We start from the raw sequence: 22,831 nt of genomic DNA, 5'->3' as shown, positions 1-22,831 counted from the left end.
TTTATTTGAAAGCTGAATTCCATGTGTAATGAAAATAGTTTTGAACCATACATATCCATAAGCATAATACAAACACCATCTACAACACAAACACATTTGAATAAAGATCTACTGTGAACATTAATCTAAGAACAGAAAAGCTAACTGGGTGAGCCTGCTCTCTGTACCTTTTGTCTCTTGATGATGCAGTCAATTGAAGACACAAAACGAAAGTAGCATTGACTCAGCCCTACTTATCTCACTATAGGAATACTAGGATACGTCTACTACCACAGACCACAAACCAGTCCTATCACAACCAATTTAAAGTTGTTACAAGAATTACGCCTTCATGGCATGTAAACATATTTAGGGTTTCAATTGGCAAATACGTTTTAAACACTTAGAAAAGCAGCCGACACCTCTCCTTATTGTCCTCTATCTCTTCCATGAGTATAAAATAGCGTTAAGTCCATTGTGCTCTACAGTTTTTTATAAACATGGGTACATCTAAAATATCAGATGCCTTTATACCAAGAGAATAAATCTACTGATTTCACATCTTATAAACATGCATGCAGAATTAGTGGAAAATGCTTTTGTATAGCAAAGACCCTGCTTAATTTTCTTCCGATTAATAATTTTCAATGGCATGTGCAAATCGTCCTCCTCACTTAACAGTAGATTTAGTTTATTTTCTGTAGATACGTTTTCTATAAAAATATATTTATGTGCTTAGAGGGGGAAAAAGTTGAGTTGGTGTATGTGGGGGTGACTTTTTGATACATAATTTGATTCCATGTTGGGTTATGAAGTTAAAAGGCATCTTAGATTGTATCACTTGTAAAGTTTCTTCGTACAAAAGAACACCCTGTGATAACGAACATTAGCACTTTGTAGCACAGTTTGAAGTGAAGCAGTTCAGCAACGTGCCTAAGGTTTCTGTGTAAAATCAGTGCTGGAACCTGGAAGAGAACACGGATTTTCCTGACCCTCAAACAGCTCTCTCTGAAACTATCCCCATCGACAATCCTTGAGATTATATACAATCACTTACATTAAAATCATATTGCCAGTAGACTACAGAAAGTTACTGCAAAACCAATTAAGAGCAAAGTTGTACATATTAGCAGCTGCCTTGCGACTCAGAGGGCATTTTCCAAATAATTATTCCCCTTCTGCAATTATCACTGCACATCACAGAGTCTCCCACTCATTGTCTAAGAGAAAAAGAATTAAATCCACTTTAACCTACTGGATTTGTTTTCCTTTGAACACATTGAATAATGCAGTTCTACAATTAAAATCAAAGGAATCCACAGACCTTGTCCTGCTCTACTGAAGATTTACAATGAAATGAAGCCAAATAGTATTTAGAAGTTCACAGAGGTTAGCAAAAGGAGTTATAACGGAATCTCATTTTTCAACAGCTAACAAAAGAATGATTAAGTCCATTTGGAACAAAAATGTAAGTATTTGTGTCAACTTCTGACTTAAAGATTATTAAATTCTTAATGAGTCAATTCTAAATTTTTGGATATTATTTTTAACCCATGCGACCCTTTCCAAACTACATTTTGCCTGATGACAAGGAGGAAGAGGCAGGATAATAGCATAATTAACTGTCAGTCATATCCTTTATTTTCTATGAAGCTCAGTACCACAGTTCCTCCCACAAAAATTGCACATGTTGATGCTCCCCCAGCAATCTGTTCATTAGTTATCAGATGTGGTGGTAGGGGGGTCAGTTTGGACAGCTGGATGTGTAGATCCTTACACTCATAGAGGCTAGAGCACAAAAATGTCTGCCCCATTACTTTTGCTATTTCCAGGAGAGTAGCCAAACATTGAGATCCATGATTTTGAAAAAAATCAAGCTTTTCCTGCCTATGCATTCTGGAAGAAACATGAGGTTAAAAAGTATGTTTCATGTACATTACTGCATTCGTCATTTTTACATATCCAAGATTTTAACCCCCAAGCAACATAGTGCATCATATCAATTAAACATGAAGACTGAATAATATATGCCAGTAATTACACAAAGTAAAGTTAAATCTCTGAGCCGATATCACTAACATAGTTAATAATTTCATGGTGAGGTTAAAAATTTCCATTAAATGAGAGAGGAAATACCAATTATTTACTTATATGTATGCAGAGTCCTTCAAGGCATTTCTAAAACATTCTAAAACTTCAGTACCATTTTAGACGGACCGGTAGCCCACATGCCAGAAACAAAGTTCCCTGACTCTGTACTAACTTTGACAGAACAAAAACATTAAAAAATGATGATATCACCACAAATACATTTACAATATTATATAAACTAACAGGTATATAAGAATTTCTACTGTAAATAATTTTCTTTGTGGGGGACTGGGGCAGGAATCCACTCCAAAACTTATTTTGAAAAATATGAATGCATTTCCCTTCATGGTTATATGATATTTTACTTTGAGAACACGTGAAGGAGAGAAATATAAGAACAGAATCCAATTCTTCATGTAATCTGGAATCCGGAACCCCATGTTATTGTGACTAGCCCCAGGAGGATAAAAACAGCATCCTACTATATATATACACTCTAGCTGTATACTCATGCTTATTAATGTTCTCTTTCCCACTTCAAAATAAAACACTATGTTTTAAACTGTGTAAATATTAATATAATATGTACAATGCATCCATGAAATATATCCACGTGTACCAGTATATAAACATAAAGGCTAAAAGCTGTGAACATACAAATGGAGATACAAAATACAATCATCAACATCTTCTTTCTATTTTTCAAATAACCCCTGACCACCACTCTTTTTGCAGTTCCAGTTAGTTCAAGTTGAAAAATGATAGAAAGAAGTACGGAAAGAAGGAAGGAAAAAGAAAGAAAGAAAGAAAGAAAGAAAGGAAGGAAGAAAGAAAGAAAGATGCAGAGTTACCATACTGACAGAAATTAAAGACAATCATCCAAAAACTGAAAACATTGTAACTCTGCATAAAGATGGCAGCCTCTGGGCAAATAGGAGCTCAATAAATACGTGTTGCAAGATCATCTACAACTTTTACTACTAAAGTTTTAAATAATAACTTTAGACTGTATAGATTCCATGAAGTGTTTAATAAGACATTCATATTCCTTTTTACATTTTAAATAACCAGCTTGCTTGCTTACAATCTTTTAACCTGTAGTGAATCAAAGTCACTAAAATAGTTCTTACAAACTAAGTACAATTGTGCATCCAGAGAGAAACCCACACAGTTAGCAACGTTAATGCACACACATTCAACAGGAGAACCAGGCAGATGTGGAGTACGTGAAACAGGAACTTTGGATTCAGTCAAAGTGGATCTAAGTACAGGATTTGTTTTGTGTTTTGCATTTTGAGCACCCGAAAACAAAACCAAAAATGAAACACAGGCTTGAAGTGTTTGACATCTGATTTTGATTTTTTTTTTTCTTTTTGAAGGCAGTGCTATTTTTCTCAGCAAAATTGCAGAATGTCAGAATGTCAACCTCTGGACACGTGTTTCTACTCCTTTGTAAAAGGCTTTGCTCCCCAGAAGAGACAGGGGACGTCTAGGCTAGCCAGCCATGGTGCATGAATGTGCTGTGCTTATGCTCGGAGTGGGAACGTGGCCGTCGAACTTCCATTGCTTTCAACAGACCCCTTCTCCTTAGCGCCAGTGTAGGCGCCAATAAAAGATCCGTCTTCGTTGAATATGGAGTGGTCTCCCTCTCCATATTCCACTAAGCTGTCAGCACTCTCTGTGGGCTGCATGTTCCTATTCAAGGATCGAAGGCTTCCTTTGAGAGGCTTTTCATCACTGTCACTAGAAAACAAAACAGAGCCATTGCCCAGGAGTTCAGATTCACAGGCACATTCAGCAAGACTCTTTCACAAGTGCTAACAGGTTCTATAATTTTTAACTTGTTCATATGAACACAAATGACAGCTGAAATGACACCCCCCCCCAAATAAGTATTTTAAAAGCCATAACTAATTTTCTTCATTCTGAGTGACTGAGGAACACTTTTTCTATTTCTTTGCCCTTCTGCTTCCCTTTTAAATGAGGAGCTTCATTGGGACATGAAGATGCAACATGTTGATTTATGTTGAGGCTATGGAGTGGGTACATGTGTGCCCGTTAAACTCACATGCTGAACTGCTTCACCCCAGTAGGATGGCAATGGTGTGTGGGGTCATTGGAGGTTACTAGTCACAGAACAGCCTTCATGAAAGGGATCTGCCCTAGTGAAAGGGCCTTCAGAAAGCCGCCTTGCAGTTTCCAGGGGGAGAATAAGAGAAAAGGGCATGCATAAGTGAGATGATTACCTCTCGGCACACACTCACTCTGTTCTGACCTGGATCTTACTGTCCAGTCCCAGAATTGTGAGAACTGTTTTGCTGTTTTTTTTATAAGTCACTTAGTTCTGCTATTTACAATTGCTACTCTTTGGTTTAAGACAGAAGACAAATGTTACTTTCCTTGCTTTATGCAGTCCTGTTGCTTCTAGGTCCATGTTTTGATCTTTTATCTTTTATTTTGATCATATAAACTCCTGTAACCTTCCAAATTTTCTCTTTTGTTTGGTGTAACTGATCAAGTTTAGTTTTTTATGATTTTTTTCTTAGATTAATATTGTTAAAACACCCTAATTAAATTCAGCAAGTCACCTCTCTCTCTCTCTCTCTCTCTCTCCCCCCTCTCCCCCACCTCTCCCCCCCTCTCTGTCACACACACACACACACACACACACACACACACACACACACATACAGAGAGGGGAGGGGAGAGAGAGAGAGCACATCACAGTAGGAGAAGCATTTGTTAGGAAGACTAAGGGCTTGAGCTCAAAGGTGAAAGGGTAAGATAACATAATGGATAGGTATGAAGAAAGTACCATATATACAATGGAATAATGAAATAACAATTTCTAAAAGAAAATATAAATAATTATGAATACTATTAATATACTATCTGATGTGCATTTTATTCATTACAAGAAGCAAAGCTGAAGTCACAAAATATCTACAAAATTATACCATTTTTTTCTACATATCTGATTTAAAAGTGTAAGTACCAGTTCCTAAGTGAATAGATGACAAGAACCGTCTGTGTTTGACACACTGTTGGGGAGGGAAAGTTCGGATATCCCTCTTTGACATTAGCATAACTCAAGATATCTGTGTGGTTTGGTAACACACTTCAGAATTAGGACAGTGAGGTTCTAAAAGCAAAATAAGAAGAGGTGGCACTGGCTTTAGGGGCAGATAATGAGTAGCAAAGACATATATCTAAGGGCAAAGCATGTAAGAAAGTTCCTGAAACCCAGAAAAGACAAAAGTTTGCTGATGAATGTGAAGTTTTTGAATAAAATGACAGAAAACATATTGATTATTTGAAAGGCTGTAATTGTAAACAATGCAGGGAAAAGAAATTACCTGTCTTTTCAAAGAAAGGAGAGTAGAGTATAGACAAATAAGTTTTTGGACAAGGAATAGATTCAGGAGTTTGTTTTGTTTTGTTTCCCTTATAAAAATGTTTGTGGCCAGTTGTTCTGAGACCTCAGTGATGCTGCCAAATGAAATTTGAGCAATTGTGTAATGTCTTTCTTTCAAATGTGTGCTGAACCTACTGACTCACCGAGCATAGTAGGTAGAATATACTACAGCAGTGAGATGTAAGTTCTAAGATTGGGGTATCAACATACTATGGATTGTAACTTAGGTGTTCGCTTTGGTGTTTCTGCTCTGTCTGAAGCTAGGTATTATTAAATGTCCCAGAGATAGTTCGACATGGTATGGAACTAAGGATGACTCTGGCTTCCCAAAATCTGAAGTTCTTAACCCATAGATCTGAATGAAACCAAGCTCTGTCAACACACACATAAGGAAGCAGATCCACTATCAGCCAAACCTCCAGGTGAGACTACAGTTCTTATCAAAACCCTGTCTCCTGAAGACCATAGGCCAGAAACTCATGCCTGGCTTCATTTCACATGGGGAATGGAGATAATATCCAATTATTATTCTAAGTTTCACATTTCAGAGATAACTAGGAAGCAAAGTCCAATCAGCACTGACCATAACTTACAACTCTCCCAAGCTAACATTCTTTTTCTTTTTACTCTCCTGTTTTCTTTCCTTCCTCCCCTTCCACTTTCTCTCTTTCTTTCCTTCCCTACCTTACAGCCACCCATGTCTTTCTCTCCCATTATTTGCTTGTCAAGAAATATAAAAGCATAAAAAGAAAGCATCTAATCATCAGAAAGAGAAGCTATAGGCATAGAGCCAAGCAGAGGCATCATGGTGCTCAGATCTGTATGAGTTACTCCAGGTCATCTACTCAAAGTTCCTCACATCCCTGGTCATGCAGACAGATTCAGTGATGGGCCAGTGAGGGCCAGCTAGATTTCTTATTTGGTAGGGATTCTGGATTGTATATATCAACATCAATATAAATCTGAAATTTATAATAATTTTCCTGACTACAATAGAGAGTAGAGACAATCTGACTAAGAAATGGTGACAATTCAAGAAAGAAAAGCTAAGACATATGATAGGTATAGGATAGGGCAGAGATGTCTAACTGGAGAAGTGGGAGTTTCAGTCCCTCCTCAAGCACTGCTTCTGTGCTAGACTTCTTGCTGTGTGGCTTCTGTCTGATTACATTCATACATTGAGACATGCTCTTCACGCAGTTATCAGTGACTCTATGGCTTTAAGTACTAACTTATCTCTTAGATGGTTCTTTTCCCAGAATCCTTGTCATGCAGAAATAGTTGTTCACTTTTTAGTCTTTCATTCTAATTGGTTGATAATATTATCTGAGCATGGTAGGTTGTTTTTTTCTTTTTCTTTTTTTTGTGCCTAGGTTCATGTAAAGAGCTGAGTTTGGAACCTCTTTACTTTATAAATGCACATGGAAGAGTTGCAATCTGTGTGTGTGGGAGTGCAACCCTAATGTAATTGGGTCCATAATGTCAATACTAAGAGTGGCTTTAAGACATTTCAATTACTTAGTTTATGGGGACAGTACATGGGACATGTGTTTTGCACAGAGCTTCAACCAAGGAATCTTGATGCCCCCTGCCATCCAGACTGTGGTCCTCAACACATCTCCACCCCTGCATATAATAAATCAGTTCTTACAAAAAATAACAGTAGACAGAAAGGAAAAAGGAAAGAAAAAGAAGGAAAAAAGAAGAAAGGAAGGAAGGAAGGAAGGAAGGAAGGAAGGAAGGAAGGAAGGAAGGAAGGAGTGGGGACAGAGGTTGGGTAAGGAAACCTTTAGTAAAATTTCCTTTATAAAGTCAATATGATGTAGTTCCATCCCTTGAGTTATAAACAAAGCACTTTCTCCACTTGACAAACTTGATGAAAGTGTTTCAAGTGATCACAAAACACCAAGTTCCATTTACCTGTATTCACCAAAAGTTTCATCTTTTGCTGATTGAACTTCTGGATCTGGGTGTAAATCTTCCTTTTCTTTTACTGAAACAGAAAAATTTAAAGTAGTCTAACATCAAAGATATTGTAAATACCTGTCAGCATGGCTGCTGAAAGGTGAGTAGTCAAAAGACATTGCCACAAATTTTTATGTCAGTGATACTAGCTTTGTGAGCAATAGGTATAAATTATCAGTTACTTTTCATTTAACCAGAAAATACAAAGGATTTTCTGGGTTCTATTTTCCTGCTATTAAGCACCTGGCAGACTTTCATGTCATTCCTCCATATAAAATTGTCACTTGCTATACTAAAAGAGTCGAGCTCAGATCATTCTGTCCATGAACACAAAATACTCAGTATTCATTTTTTTCCCACCAAACTATTTGAAGATGTAATAAGCTCCTAATGACCTACGTCACGAAAGCCCTCAAAAATCAATCATTAGGATGTTTTGCATCAATATTTTAATGAAAACTTTCTTGATAATCAAACTAATCAGAGCCACCAAAGCATTATAAATATATAATTATTACTGTGGAGATGATTCGATTTCTATAAAGTGTCTGTCAAACAAGTATAAGGACCTATGTTTTATCCAAGCACCCGATGAAAAAGCCAGAGTTGATGGCAGCCAGTTGTAGTTCCATCTCTGTGGAGGTGGAAACAGGAGGCTCTCTGAAGCTTGTCAACTAAATTAGTCTAGCTAAATTTGTAAGCTTCAGGTTAGTGAGAAACCCTGTGTTAAAAAAAAAAAATACAGCGGAGATGATTGGAGAAGATAATGGATGCCAGCCTCTGACCTCCACATGCAAAACCGCATGTGGAGGTCAGAAAAGGTTCACATCCCTCCATATTAAAAGTAATTTAGTTTTTTTAATTATTTATTTATTTATTTATTATGTATAAAGTATTCTGCCTGCATGTATGCCTGCATGCAAGAAGAGGGTACTAGATATCATTACAGGTGGTTGTGAGCCAACATGTGGTTGCTGGGAATTGAACTCAGGGCTTCTGGAAGAGTAGTCAGTGCTCTTAACCTCTGAGCCATCTCTCCAGCCCCCAAAGTAATTTAGTTTTATTTGAAATACTGGGGCATGATTGGGTTCTTGATTTTCTTGCCTTTAAAATCTCAAACAAGTTCTCTTTAAGATTCTATTCATCACTGCTTACTCTTAGCTGTCCTTCGATATGAAAAGTTGTTTGTTTGTGTTTTAAAGCCTGGACAGAGGTAGGGTTTCAGAACATGTATACGTTCATACTTCATAAATGTTACTTTTTAAAAGATACTCAAAGAGGAATGCTGTCTCTCATTAAAGTTTCTAATGAATGATCTGGAATGTCCATTTAGTCACTGTGAACATAATTGATACAAGCTAGATTTTAGAGGAAAATTGAAACGGACAGCTGTGTCAATTACTCATGCTATTTCATGAAAATGTATAAGTCGTGTTCTTTATGGTTTTATGTATATGATATTCTCCGTAAATGTTTGCTTGATGAACCAGGAGCCAATAACGAACAGTTTCTAAATCTGAATACTTTAAGCTGAGAGATGCAAGAGTTAAATCTTTCTCCCTTTGTAAAAGCACAATGAACAGGAAACAAAAATAGTAACAATGTATATTAAAAAAAACAAGTTGTATATAATTAAGATAAAAATAAGTTAATAACTAGAGTGATTTTATTTTTATTCAATGTATAATTAATTCAAGAGGTAGTGCAATCAATAGATGTTACCCAGTAGAGTAATAGGAAATGTGCCCTCTGCAATGCAATGGTGAACCCTAACATAGCTGGGTAGTGGAGCCAGTTCTACCAGAGTGTAACAGCACAGATCATCAGAGCCAGGTACAGAGACAGAAGCAGAGGCATGCTATACATAAATGAGCTCCTTTTAAGGGTATTAAAACATATATGTGACTTAATAATGTACCTTCTCAATATCTGATATAGCTATGAACAGAAAACATAAGTTTATAAGCATTATGATCTTTAAGGACCAATTTTAATGCTTTTATCCTAAAGATTCATTTCATTTGGGGGGCTGTGGAGTAGGGGTTGTCATAGATGCTTTCTATGTCCCTCTTTCACAACTGTGAGTCTGCAGTCATTGACACAACTGCAAAAGAAAATAGTGATAAATATGCTGAGATGTAGCTCTGCACAACTGATTGCGTCTATTGGGGGTATGGGTGTGGAAGGACTGTTTTCCTCAAGAGGCTGGCCACTGGGAGTATGACTATGCTCCAGCGAATATATGGGCAACACAAATTGGACAACTTCTTTTGTGGAGGGAGATCATAAGGGTCGAGAAGCAGACATGAAAGGATTGGAAGGTGAGTGTACTCAGAGCGCATGATGTAAAATTACCAAACAATCAATAACAATATTATGTTGAAAAAATATTTGATTTATGTGTTTGTGTGATCGGAGGTACCTGAGGAGACCAGACACATCAGGACTCACTGAATTCAGAGTTACAGGCTATTGTGGAATTATGGCTGCTGGGAACCAAACTCAAGCCCTCAAGTAAGCACTTTGAACCATCACTCTAAACTGAGCCATCACTCTAGTCCATACAGTCTCTTTAAAACACTAAAATAGACAGGTGTAGTGGTGCAGACCTTTAAATCTCAGCATTTAGAAGGCAGAGACACAGATGGATCTCTGTGAGTTTGAAGTCATCCTAGTCTACCTAGTGAGTTCCAGGCCAGCCAGTTTTAAGAGTGAATCATTCTCTCAAATAAGTAATTCCTAAAAACTAGCATTATAGACTATGCATATTTCCTTTGGTTGCTTAATTAAAATATTTTTCTTTAGTATATTTCATAGCTAATGCACTATAAAGTTTTATCTATATAATTTTTATAAAATAGTTTACATAGACTGATTCCCGAAATACGCTATTCCAAGTTGAAAATCACGTTAAGCCATGGTTTTACCTGAATACTTTCCACCTTTGTTCCTCTTCACGAAGCAAATAGTTAACAATATCAGTGTGAGCAGAGCGATTGCACACATCAGTCCAATAAACCATCCTTGAGTGGAGATGTCATCGTATAAGCCAGCATATTCTGTTGTACAGAGAGAAGGTACAGCGTTGACCAACTTCTAGAATCAGTCCGGGATATTGTGTAACATTGGGGCACACTCAGATATCATTTTAAAATAATAAGTAAATAATATTTCCTTTGAGCCCACAGGAAATAAAGTATTCTGGAGGCATTTTGTTGGGAGACACTAGGAAGCCATTGCTTCCTTACTAGGGAAGAGGCTCTGTCCAGTTGCATTTAGCTCTGAAGATAAGAATCAGAAGGATAGTGAAGTTAAACGCAGAAGCAGTAGTAGGAAAGCCATAGCACAAGCTGCCTGGGTTACAAGCAAATCACGGCATCTCTGTGAGCTCTGGTTTGCTTCCGTTTATTTTCTTAGTTTCTGTTATTTACAGGTGTTAATTAGCGTAAAATTCATTCAGGTGACTACTCTGAAAAACCCAGTGGGGGAAACATCAGATCATTGTGATATGATTTCATTTTGGTAATTTTCAAATACTATGAATGCCAATAAAAATTGAAATTATGACCTTTATATCTAGTGTACTCTGTACTTTTTAATATATATATATATATATATATATATATATATATATATATATATAAAATTAATACACAGGACATAGTGAATTGTCTAAGACTATGGCCCACACAATCTCATTTCTCACCTCTCCCTCTTGTCTCAATTACATCTTGAAAAATGCTATCGTTATCACCCCAGTTCTTAGTCATTAGGTGAACAATATGTTCCGCTCCCGGCACAAGTACCTCTACAGGGTGAATCTTTTGGGTAAGATTTACTCCTTCTGTTATCTTCCTGATACCTTTACCTAAGAAAGGTACACAGTTAAATCATGTAAATTTTAATCACTGAAAAGCAGGAGAGAAATGTAAAAAAAAGTATATAATTTTTTGAGATGGGAAAAAAATCATTTTGGCATTTTTATCTTAAATGGCTCCTGAATCATCAGTGGACCCAGGAATTAACATTTCGAGATTTTTCTCTTAAAATGTTGAAAATGAATAAATGCAATGATTTCAGTTCATGGCCATTTACTGATGAAATGGTACTATAAATCTGCCTTTATGTGAATGGCTAAAAACCAAACACAGACTCAGAAAAAAAAGAAGAGAAAAACTTCCAATTTTTTTGTTATTTTTGTATTAGTTGAATTTTCACAGCTAGTGAAAAGCTGAATATATAGCCTTTGGCTTATGATTACAAATATAATTATGATTTTAACTACATTTCATTAAATACATAAATACATTGCTGCCTTGATCTCAGTATGTTCTCTTAATATGGCATCACAATATATTCACATATAAAGTATTTTAAATTAGAATCTTCAGCGAGATTAAGTGCAGGTTTATAGGTACATTTAAATGGAATGGTTTCACTGAGTTTTGGAACATGTATGAAAAAGATGAATAATATACCAGGAGAAGTTATCAATAATATGTTAATAAGTTAACCATTGAACCTCAGAGTAACAGATGAAAATGAGTCCAGTTTAATTAATATACATTAATTTCTGATCTTGCAATTAAACATGTAAAATACTTTTGGCATTAAATTCATATGTTTTCTAGGAATCAACTTAACATAGAAAATGTAAATTGGTAAATGTAAATAATTTACACATGAAATGAAATAAGATCCCCAGTGAGAGTAAAATGGATGATGGATGATGAAACTCTTGGTTATGTGGGCATAAGATACAAAAATACTTGGTTATAACTTTTCATCACAGAATAAAAGTTGATTATATGACTACTGAACAATAAAAGATTTCATTAAAAATGGTGCCATAGAAGAAATAAAGCCAGTTACACAGAGCAGCAAAGCTTTTCAGCAAAGCTTTAGACTGGATTATTATAATAGAATGGAATTAATTTTTACTTTAAAAACCAGAAATATTAGTATATCATTTAGTGCAAGCTTTTGAAAAACAGAAATGCAAAGTGATTTATTCAAACCTATAATGACACAAAAGCACATTCTAATTCCATCCTCTTCCCTTCTTTAATTAGAGAGCCACCTTCAAACTGGAGTGATAACCAGAAAACAAAAGTATAAATGTTAAATCTCAAACTTTCAATACCAGAGTCTTAAACTGTGTTCCCTAATCAAAGGAAGGAGAAGAAATATTTGCAGCAATAGATTCTAACTGTTATCAGTTTCAGAGTTCTTAGTGAAGCTGAGATAAATCTCTGTAGAACTGTATAATATTCAAAGATTGTGTCAAAGTTCAGTGGAAAAGCAACGATAATTTACAACATGGCAATATATGTCTACAGAAGAGAAATCAGTGTCAACAGGGGGAAAGGGCAGTAGCTGGAATACTGAAAATGCAGATCCCTGGAAAAGAACACAGACACCTTAGTACGGCACAGTTTTAATAACCGACATGGGATAGTGAAGCAACTTGCCTTTGTACACTGAAGCATGCTAGCTCTAACTTCGGTGTGCAACAAAAATGTGACATCAGCTATGAAACCACCCAGCAACACTTCCACTCTCTAAGAGAGTTTGGTAAGCACAAGTGCACAAAGCCCAGTTTTCCAATGTATGTAGTATAATGTGGAGCATGGCTAAGGCAATTCTGTGTTTTTTTTTTTTCCCATGCTCCTTATTGTCAACAATGGGGCTAATATTTCTCCTCATTGTTAAGTTGTCACTTCTATCAAAACAGCAACTATCTCTATGGTTGGATATCTTGTATGAACAATATGGAAATTGAGTATTTAGACCACTAACTACTCTTTGACATACTGTGAATTGAAAATTTGATGCCAGTTTATACGCCTGAGAAATATTCTTCTTTAGCGACTAGCCCATTGTTATTATCTTGAAGTCTAACATTTTTACTAGATTAATGGGTTTTTCATCTCATTCAGTGTTTTACTTGTCCTTTACTCATGGGTTTGGGAGTGATGCTATTTGAAAATACTCTTCCTATATAAACAACTTTAAGTTTAGAGGAGAATATATAGACTCAAAGTTTTGTAGCTGGGATGGAAACAGTAACAGAGAGAAACCTCTAGTAAAGTTCAGAGTCTAACAATTCCTAGCAGGAGTACAATGAATGGTAGTGATTCACACATCTGAGTGAGTCATAATTGCGTCATTAATAAGTGATGCCCAGTTTGGTTTTCTTCCTCACTACTCTCCTTTTCTCGGTATTTCTTCCATTGATTTAACTGTGTTCCTAATTGACAGAGAATTACCTTTGCCATATACTTCTTGTGAATAAATGATTTTGTTTCCCTTATTGCCCTCTCCCATCAACTCCTTTCTCTTCCCTCAAATCCTCCTGTGCCTGACCACTCTGAACCCCACACGAGGCCCTCTTTCTTGTTTATGTGAACATCAGTTCTTGATTACGTTTTATTTTACTACTTAATCTATTTCAGTCTTGATTCACTATAGATATTATATAGAGAGTAGGAAGGAAAAATCCTAAAATTTTCATTGGAGAAATAATTTTTCAAGGTATATTGTTACAATATAGGGGAAAGATAGAAACATAATTTAATTATAACTGGGCTACATGTGAGACCACAGACTGGTAAGTCATTTTCAATTGTTACTTAGCTTGACCCACCAGACCGTAAAATCAAATTTGACATATGAATTAACATACTATGGGTCAAGGCATGGGAGTGGTATATATTTGATTCTATAAAATATCTACCAAAGTAAAAGACCATATTTTTAGACAGAAATATTTTCCAAAGAAAAATATCTTTCTTCTAACCTTGTGAGAAACTTTGAGCCCATGTTCACTTATTTTACTTAACTAGAAGTATGTTCCTGACCTTGTATACACTAAGCTATGGTTTAGTTGTTGTTCAGAAACCCATAAATTGAACCAATGTGAACTTTTCAGACAGGATCAGTAAATTCTGTATCTGTGTCAGTGGTACATAGCGAGTGAGTTGGATGTGGGTCGGTTGTTTCTAATTTTCAGAGACTGGGTGCCTGTCCTATAGTGCAGTGTGTGAAGCCACAGCATGCAGAAGCATCGGTTACTTACTCCCTTCTCCCAGTGTGACACTTTCCTCACTTATTGGCTTTCCACAGCCTTTCGAGGTGCATGCCTTCAAGTAGAACTTGTATTTGGTTGTCGCGTTGAGGTTTGAGAGATGCCAGCTAGATTTAGATGGAGTAGTAACGTTGACTTCATTTAATTCTCCAATCTCATAGGTGTCGTTTACTGAAGAAACAAGAGTGATCATTAGTACTGCCAAGTTCTTCACAATTGAAGTTACAGTGTGTTGTATTTTTCTCTATTTATTGAAAAAGTCGCCATCATTATTCATCACTATCAACTCTTTCCAGGTACACAGATTTATTATCACTATGTCAACTAAAAGAAGACTGGGTTGTGAAAATAGTAAAATCCTTCCTGGGAAGCGACTCAATGTCTGGTAAGCTAGGACTTTCCAAACCACAGCCATTTAACTGAGTCACCATGTAATGATGGTGGGGCCGATCACCTTCCCAGTTTGCTATACGTGCTGGACACTTCTCCATTACGGAATGGATCCTTAACATAAATACTTCCCATGTTCTGTTATTATTTGAGATAATAAATAATAAAGTACAACGATTATTTTATGTCTTCTAGGGCTTCTCATTTACACTGTAGCTTCAAGTTGGCAGACATGTTCCTAGGCTGGGGACAAAATTGTCTCTCATCCTTAGTGTGTTGGAGGTATCACACATAAAGCACATGTTTAGTATTCCCAGTCTCCTGAATGTAACTTAGCAATGCAATATTCTATGGAGTTTGGGTTGCTGACTCCCATTATTGTTTGACTGACTAGTGGCTGGAATGAGCTGTCACTGCCAAGCCACATCAGAGAGTGTGATGCTGCATATGGGTAGCCAGGAGAAGAGCAAATTAAAAAATCGTGAGGTCCCAACACCAATATAGGTTCTTACTGTTTCTCTTAGATGCCCACCAGGAATTGCTGGTAAGACCCCATTGCTGAAGACAAACTTTGGTCAAGAGATATAGAAAAAAAAAAAAATCAAGCTGGAAGTGACCTGGAAGCTTTCATCCTGATAGTTAGCTTTCTTAGTTCCAGAAAGTACTATACCAGATGCTTGGGGAGAAAATTCATCAGCACTTTTACCAAGGTGTGAACCCTGAAAACTATGCTTCTGATCTATCTGGTGAGACATACCCATTGGTGTAATAATGGTAACAATATAATACAGTAATCAACCATTTTTGAGGCACACGTCACAGCCTTGTATTGTAAAGCTGGCCAAGAATCCACTGTTAGGGAGGTTATAGGACCAAGGGAAGAATGTACTACTATTATTTTGCTAAGTGAACAAGATATCAAGCTATCTTCTAAACATTTCTCTTTAAATCCCGTACATTAATGCAGTTCTCAGCCCTCATCAGAGATGCTTCTTTTTGCCATGGAAATCTGTTAAAAGAAAACTAACAACTGGTCAAAATACAGAGAATAAGTGACTGTATGGTGATCAGCTTTAAATGGGATATATAAATCATACCATTTCCCCAAAAGGGCCAGTAAATTTTACAGAAGAACCCTCACCCTAAGCCTGGAGAATCCTCCCTCTAACTGTAAGAGTCATAGGTTGGGGAAGGCTGCTCTGAAATAGTGTCTTTCCGAAAGATGAACTCACTGGAACTATGGTTACCAGCTCAAGGGTATGCCCCTCAATATCTCAGCATGGAAGGCAGAAGGGTTCATGAGGTCCCACTTTGCCCTGAGGGAATATTGACAATCAGTGGTGATTGGGGGAAGGGTGTCACTTAATTCAGTGGCAAAATCACAGATAAGTTGCCCTTTCTCCATAAATAACCTCCTGCCCATGCTCATGCAAGCAACCCTAATTAAATACAGTAGATCATACACATAAAAAGACATGGGAGCAGGAAGGGAATATGTTGGGAAGAAGGGATTCAGTGGGAGAGGGAAGGGAAAACAGGATAGTGAGGAGTAAGAGGGATGAAATTTCATTATAAATATGTCTGAACTGGTAAAAGAATAAAAACACATTAAAAAATAGTGTGGGATTTCCTGAATATGCATTATATTTGTACCCTCATTAATCTCAAACCTGCAGTTAACTCGTTGAAAGTCAAGAGCTCTCTGAGCTCAGCATATAGAGAATCAATGAACTGCTGAACTGGTGAATGAATTAAGTGCTTTTAAATATCTACTGTGCTCTGAACACTATGCTAAATGCAAAAAAAGGCTAAATTATGTGGGGATATGTTTAAGGTCTGAAGACGGCCATGGCAAGGAAAAGACTGCAAAAAATCCTCTCTACACTCATAAAAAGTGAATTTATTATTTACATAAAATACCTTCCTTGTTCTACATAATGCGATTACATCAAGAAACTAAGTAGTAGTCTAAACATTGTAAAGATGGAAATATATTGGTCACTTTATCACCATTAAACACTACAGATTCAATTAAAATAATTACTAGAATCAATACAAGAACTAGAGAAAGTATATACCACTCTGGTATATACAAATAGCAATTAATTAGACCAGAGAAGAAAAAGGAAAGAAAAACACTATTAAAATGTACCCAGCACTTAATATTAATAGGGAAATAAATAATTTAATATTAGTGAATTTTAAGAAGTACAATGACTATTGTAATTATTAATATCTCAACTACTCTGTTATGAGAAGTAGTTTTTAAATCAAGTTTAAATCTTACAGATAAAAAATGCTTGAATTTAAACAAATTAACTAAACAAAATGAAAATTTAAAACTCTTAAAATATTTCAATTCTGCCCACATTTTTAAAAATTGGTCCTTTGAAGAGTGTGGCTTAAAAACTCAAAAATCTAGACATACACAGACTTGAGTATTCATCCTAGTCCAGCCCTTAACATTGTGGTGTGACCTTAAAATAAGAGTAGACTGTGTGTGTCAATTCCTTCATCCATAAAAGAGTGCTGATGTACACTACAGCGGGCACTGCAGAAGCTGCATGGAACAGGGCAGGGACAGCACTTACTACAAAGCCAGCATGCACTAACAACACTGCAACAGGACTTCCCTTGGGTTTCCTCTGCATTTACTTGAACAGGTGTGCTGTCCTCAGCAACAATCAATGGAACCTAAAGCTGATATGTGACCCAGATATGGCAGCTCAATAGACAGCAGAGTAGTACACCAGGGCCACGGCAAAGTTGGCTTTTGTGAGCAGGGTAGACTGAATGACTATAATCCAGGCTACTTAACAATTCATGGCCATTAAGTCTTATCATTGAGATATGACTAAAGTTCCACTTTTCATTTTGAAATGATGCTTATGTTTGATGACTGTTTCAGGTAGGGATGCTATGGCTTTAAAAAATGTTTTAAATTTGTTTAAACATGTTCAATCTAGTGACACAGAAGTATGCAGAGGAGATTGTTCTGAGTCTCTCATCATGATCTGCCTGACTAGCAAGCTACCAATTCAGAGTTCTACCCAGACAAATATACTTAGGCACAAGACTGGAATCATTCACCCACCATAGAAGAGTCAGTCTTATGATGGAGCTTTGAATGTGCTTTGTGAATCTACATTACATTATTTACTAACTCTGCCCTCTGTTCCATAATTCTCAAAGCCACTCACAGATGTATGGTAAATACACCCCTAGTACCCACTGTTTTAGTTACAAAATAGGAGTCCACAGACCTTTTATAAATATAAACTGTAAATACTTAATATTATGAGAAACATGTAGTGTTTGTTGCCCTAATTCACATTTTCCATTCTAGTGAGAAAACAGCTATAGTTAATGTGTAAATGTGTGAACTAGCCATGTCCCAAAAAACACAGGTTTCTTACTGAAACATACAAGGGCTACCACTTACCTTTATTTTACTGATCCTTTTGCTATAGGGAATACTGTTCATTATGCAGCAAGCTAATTCCTCAAACCAAAATTGAATCTTTGGTAGATTAAATCCAATTCAAATCTGTACTTACTTATCTGGTATTGTAAAAGATAACCAGTTAAATTTCCATTTAGTTTCTTAGGAAGTCCCCAGGATAAAGTGGCAGTGTCTTTATCAACTTTGATGACCTTGAGAAAACTTGGCTGTTCAGGTACTAGAAAACACAAGATCATAAATGGGCACTCATAAACTAATGAATTTCTAGAAAAAAACAAACAAAAAATTCCCCATGAGATAACACATTTATAGAAACCAAAACGTGAATTCCTCTGAGCTGCACATTCACTATCAATAATGAAGGGAATGTTTAAGAGAACCATTAGGTAATTTGCATAGACGGCACCTTCCACATTTATTCTCTTACCTCCTTCTGGTGTCCGAAATATATAAGGCTCACTTTCTGGACCAGCTCCTTTGGAATTATAGGCTAAGACTGTTAAGTGGTATTCACTAAAGGCATCTAGGGAAGGAACCATTCCCGAATTTCGCTGTCCTGAAAATCTTAAGATGTTCACTTCTTTGGGATGTGTCCTTCCATCCAACAGACTTTTGGTTTTCCACCAATTTATCTGCAAAGAAAATACAAACCCTTTAACACAGCAGCCGTAGTAACAGATACTCAGTTGACCTCTTGAAATCAGTTTAAACTCTCAGTAAAGAAACAAATTCAATAGTAACAATTAGGAAATAAAAATGAAACAAAAATTTACTTAAAAAATATTATCCTGGTACCAACCTGGTATCCTTTCAGAAGCCCATGTACTGTTTCTTTTGGAATTGATGACCAGGTAACTTTAACTAATGTGCTGTTCATAACATCTACACTATGGATCACAGGAGCTGTACTAGGATCTGCAAAACATTTAGGATTGATTAGCTTCCAATGACCTACACACAGGATTCATAAGATCTCTCTCCAAAAGTGATCTTCATAACAATTAGTCTGGGGAAAGCACTCACGAGCTATTGGTTTCAAATGATACCAGTAGTTTCTTGGTACAGAGGACTTTCTCAGTCCGCAGGAGATACTTTATCTATCCTATTGAGAAATGATGACAGTAATGGGGAAAAAATCAAATGAAAATTTAAAACCATGTCCACTGGAATGTTCTCTGAGTAAAAAGAAAAAATCGACCCAGTAACATAAATTATTTCAGAATTAGATTCACATTAAAACAACAGTTGTCTTGGTCAGATTTAGTGCTATTTATTTACTTATTTTAATTTTGTCAACTTGACAAAAGCCAAGGTCATCAGAGAAAAAGCAATTTCAAACTGAGAAAATGTCCCCATTACATTGCCTTTAAGCAAGTCTGTGGAGCAATTTATTGATTCACTGGCTGATCTGGGAAGGCCTGGTGTACTGTGGGTACTAGCTCCCCTGCGCTGGTGGTCCTGGATTGTATAATAAAACTGAGTAAGTCAAGAGAGCAGGCCAGTAGACAGTATTCCTCCATGGCCTCTACATCAGTTCCTATTTCCATGTTCTTGTTATGAATTTTTGCCTTGACTTTCCTCAGTAAAGGAGTGTTGTTCAGAGAACTGAAATAAACCCTTTACTACTCACATTGCTTTTGTACATGGTGTTTATCACAGCAAAAACATTTTAACTAAGACAATAGTCAACATCAATAGAGCATGCATTATGCTTCAGATATTTAGAAACTCTATCTGGATCAACTCATACATACTTTAGAATATCCTTATGAGATCAGCACTGTTGTTCTGTTCTGTACAACTGAGATTACTAAAAAGGAGCCAGCAAGACAAATTGTTTATAAATGATTTTCTTTGTATCTTTTTATTTGAGTATAATAATCTAAAGACCGTTAATATAAGAGATTATCATTCTTGACCTTTCCTTTTTGATTCAAAACGTGACTCCAGATACTAGAAGAAAATAAGAATATCTCCTAATGTGAAAAGTTGTCCAATGATGTTTTTTTCTTTTTCTGGACTACAATTGCAGCAGTTATTATGCTATTAGTATTTAATAATATGACCTCATGACAGCTATTTCAAAATCATTCAAATGGTTAGAATTCATATTTAAATCTGAATGTGTATCTCATCTGTGTTAGGCAGTCTCCAGGCATGCAAATGAAGTCCAGAGAATAGTAGCAGGCTGTTGCTAAGAAGTCCTTGACAAGAAAGGGTACATCTAATAAAACCGTGGTAACCCGTGACCATTATGTTCCTTCACAGAGTCTTGTGATGGTTCCAGGTCTTTGATTTTCAAAACACAAAGAATTTTAACAGGTTCTTGAATAAGGCTGAAACTTTCAAAGTACTTGTTTTGTTGTTATGATTTAGTTTTTTTTTTCTTTGCTTTCAGAACTTTATTATTGTTTTGATACTGTGTCATATGTTGCCCAGACTGGCCTCAAATGTATTATGCAGTCAAGGATGACCTTGAACTTCTTATCCTTCAGTCCCTACCTTCAAAAAAACTGGAATTATAGGCATTTTACATCACATCTAGAGTTGCATCACACTAGAGCTTCAAACACAGAGCTTTGTGCATGCTGGGCTGGCACTCTGTCAACAAACTACATGTTCCCAGCAAAAGGACTTCTTTAACATTCTATCTTGACCAGGTTTCTCCAAGATCAACCCTAACTTCAAGGCATCCACATATATTTTTCTGTCTCATGGGTAATATATTATCTTTGCAAGCAGTAGGTATTGAAATACATTGACACAAATGCAGTAACTTGAAAATTTTCTTGATGTGCTTAGGATTTAATAATGAACCACTTACAGTCTTCCCCTGAATAGAGTGTCACTGGCTGAGGCTCAGGCCCAGAGCCGAGTTGATTGATGGCTTGGACTTGGACATCATAAGGAGCATAGACAGTAGGTGTCATCACCCGCAGTGTGTGGTTTGTAACTGTTTCTTCTTCCCATTCCTCAGGTGCTCCCTGGGGCTTCCAGCTCACTCTATACTCCAGTCCTGGCCCATTCTGCTCCATGGATTTCAAAGGCTAAAACAGAAATCAATGCTCATTTGATGTACTTGTAGATATGCTGACCTAAAGACAGCAGTGACTCATTTTAAAGACTGTAAGACTAACTGAAAAAAAATAGATATCTTAACTATGCTCCTTAGAGTCAGAAGCATTATTGCCATTTTATTAGTTTAATTTTATGCATCAGTCTTCTTCCATCCAAATACATGGGACACTTTAGAAGCCTGAATTATACACATATGGTGAAACACAAATGCTCATATATAAAATAAATTACAAATAGATTACAAATAGTGTTTTAGGTTTCTTGCTTCTGATATATTCTACATTTTGTTTCTACCAAAGAAACAGAAACTATGTGGCCATGAACTCTTGGCCATGGATTCTCAGGCAGAATATTTTCCTCCACAAGATTCTGTCCCAGCTTCCATTAAAAGATGGAGAAGGAACCATCTTTAATTTCAGAAAATGGACATGTTTATAGAGAGCAACTGGAAGCGGTACTTCCCCTTTTTAATTAATACTTTCTTAGCTCCTTGGCACAATATCACCACTTTACTTACTTTATTTTGTCATATAGAATGGTTTTGTGGAAGAGTTTCTGGTTTTCTTTTATTAGAAATTGGTTATTTCAACTTTAGTTTTTAATTAAGGAAAACTTTAAAGAAAAATAATGTGGTTTAAAGCACCAATTTAATTTTACAAATCGGTACTTTATTTAAATGATTCAGCTATGTATATAAGAAAATTCACTTAAAATGCATTTTTCATCCTAGATTAGAAGTTAATTTATATTAAGAGTAAATTTATGTATGTATGTGGGTGACTAAATGCCGTATAAAATGTTCTTGAAGTTTTTACCATGCTTCTTCATTCAGTATAACTGGCTAAAATACTTACTAGAAGCATCGGTTGGAATTACATTGAAAACAGAGTGCTCTATCAAAAACAATTTTAATTTTGTATTTATTCCAAAGTAACCACTTAAACTAACTAGGAGAAAGAAAATCAAGGACTCTTAAACTGAGCATAGTAGGAAACGCCTTTAATGCCAGCACTCCCAGAGGCAGAGACAGGCAATCTCTGTGAATTCAAGGCCAGCCTTTGGTCTACAGAGTGAATTCCAGGACTTCCAGGGCTATTACAAAGAGAAAGCCTGTCTTGAAAAGCCAACCGACAAACCAACCAACCAAGTAAATAAATGACTCTTAATTCCCAAAGTTCTTGTTTTTATTTACATTTACTAGAAAGTATCATTCAAAAATATTTCAGTATAATATACCCATATTGATTTAAATTCTTAGATTAACTAGGGGCCTAACATTATCTAAATAAATTAGACTATACACATTTTTAAGGATTTATTTTTAATTTTAATTACTTGTATGCAGTGTGTCTGAGTGTAGTTA

The 22,831-nt window shown here is 36.1% G+C and overlaps 1 protein-coding gene across 1 annotated transcript in view; it reads right to left on the bottom strand.

Moving 5' to 3' along the window:
• Nucleotides 1–2,892: 2,892 nt before the first annotated feature.
• Nucleotides 2,893–22,831, bottom strand: part of Chl1 (cell adhesion molecule L1 like) — an 87,101-nt gene continuing 67,162 nt past the window's right edge. The window contains exons 18-25 of the mRNA XM_059256810.1: nucleotides 21,215–21,437; nucleotides 19,190–19,305; nucleotides 18,818–19,022; nucleotides 18,485–18,607; nucleotides 14,529–14,708; nucleotides 10,378–10,509; nucleotides 7,406–7,478; nucleotides 2,893–3,813 (exon numbers count right to left, since the gene is read on the bottom strand). Coding sequence (XP_059112793.1) covers nucleotides 3,597–3,813; nucleotides 7,406–7,478; nucleotides 10,378–10,509; nucleotides 14,529–14,708; nucleotides 18,485–18,607; nucleotides 18,818–19,022; nucleotides 19,190–19,305; nucleotides 21,215–21,437 — 1,269 coding nt within the window. The 3' untranslated portion in view covers nucleotides 2,893–3,596. The remainder of the gene's footprint in view (nucleotides 3,814–7,405; nucleotides 7,479–10,377; nucleotides 10,510–14,528; nucleotides 14,709–18,484; nucleotides 18,608–18,817; nucleotides 19,023–19,189; nucleotides 19,306–21,214; nucleotides 21,438–22,831) is intronic.

The sequence above is a fragment of the Peromyscus eremicus genome, chromosome 3 (genome assembly GCF_949786415.1).
Source record: "Peromyscus eremicus chromosome 3, PerEre_H2_v1, whole genome shotgun sequence".
NCBI lineage: Eukaryota > Metazoa > Chordata > Mammalia > Rodentia > Cricetidae > Peromyscus > Peromyscus eremicus.
Note: the sequence above shows the minus strand (reverse complement) of the source record. Positions and strands in the feature narration are given on the sequence as shown.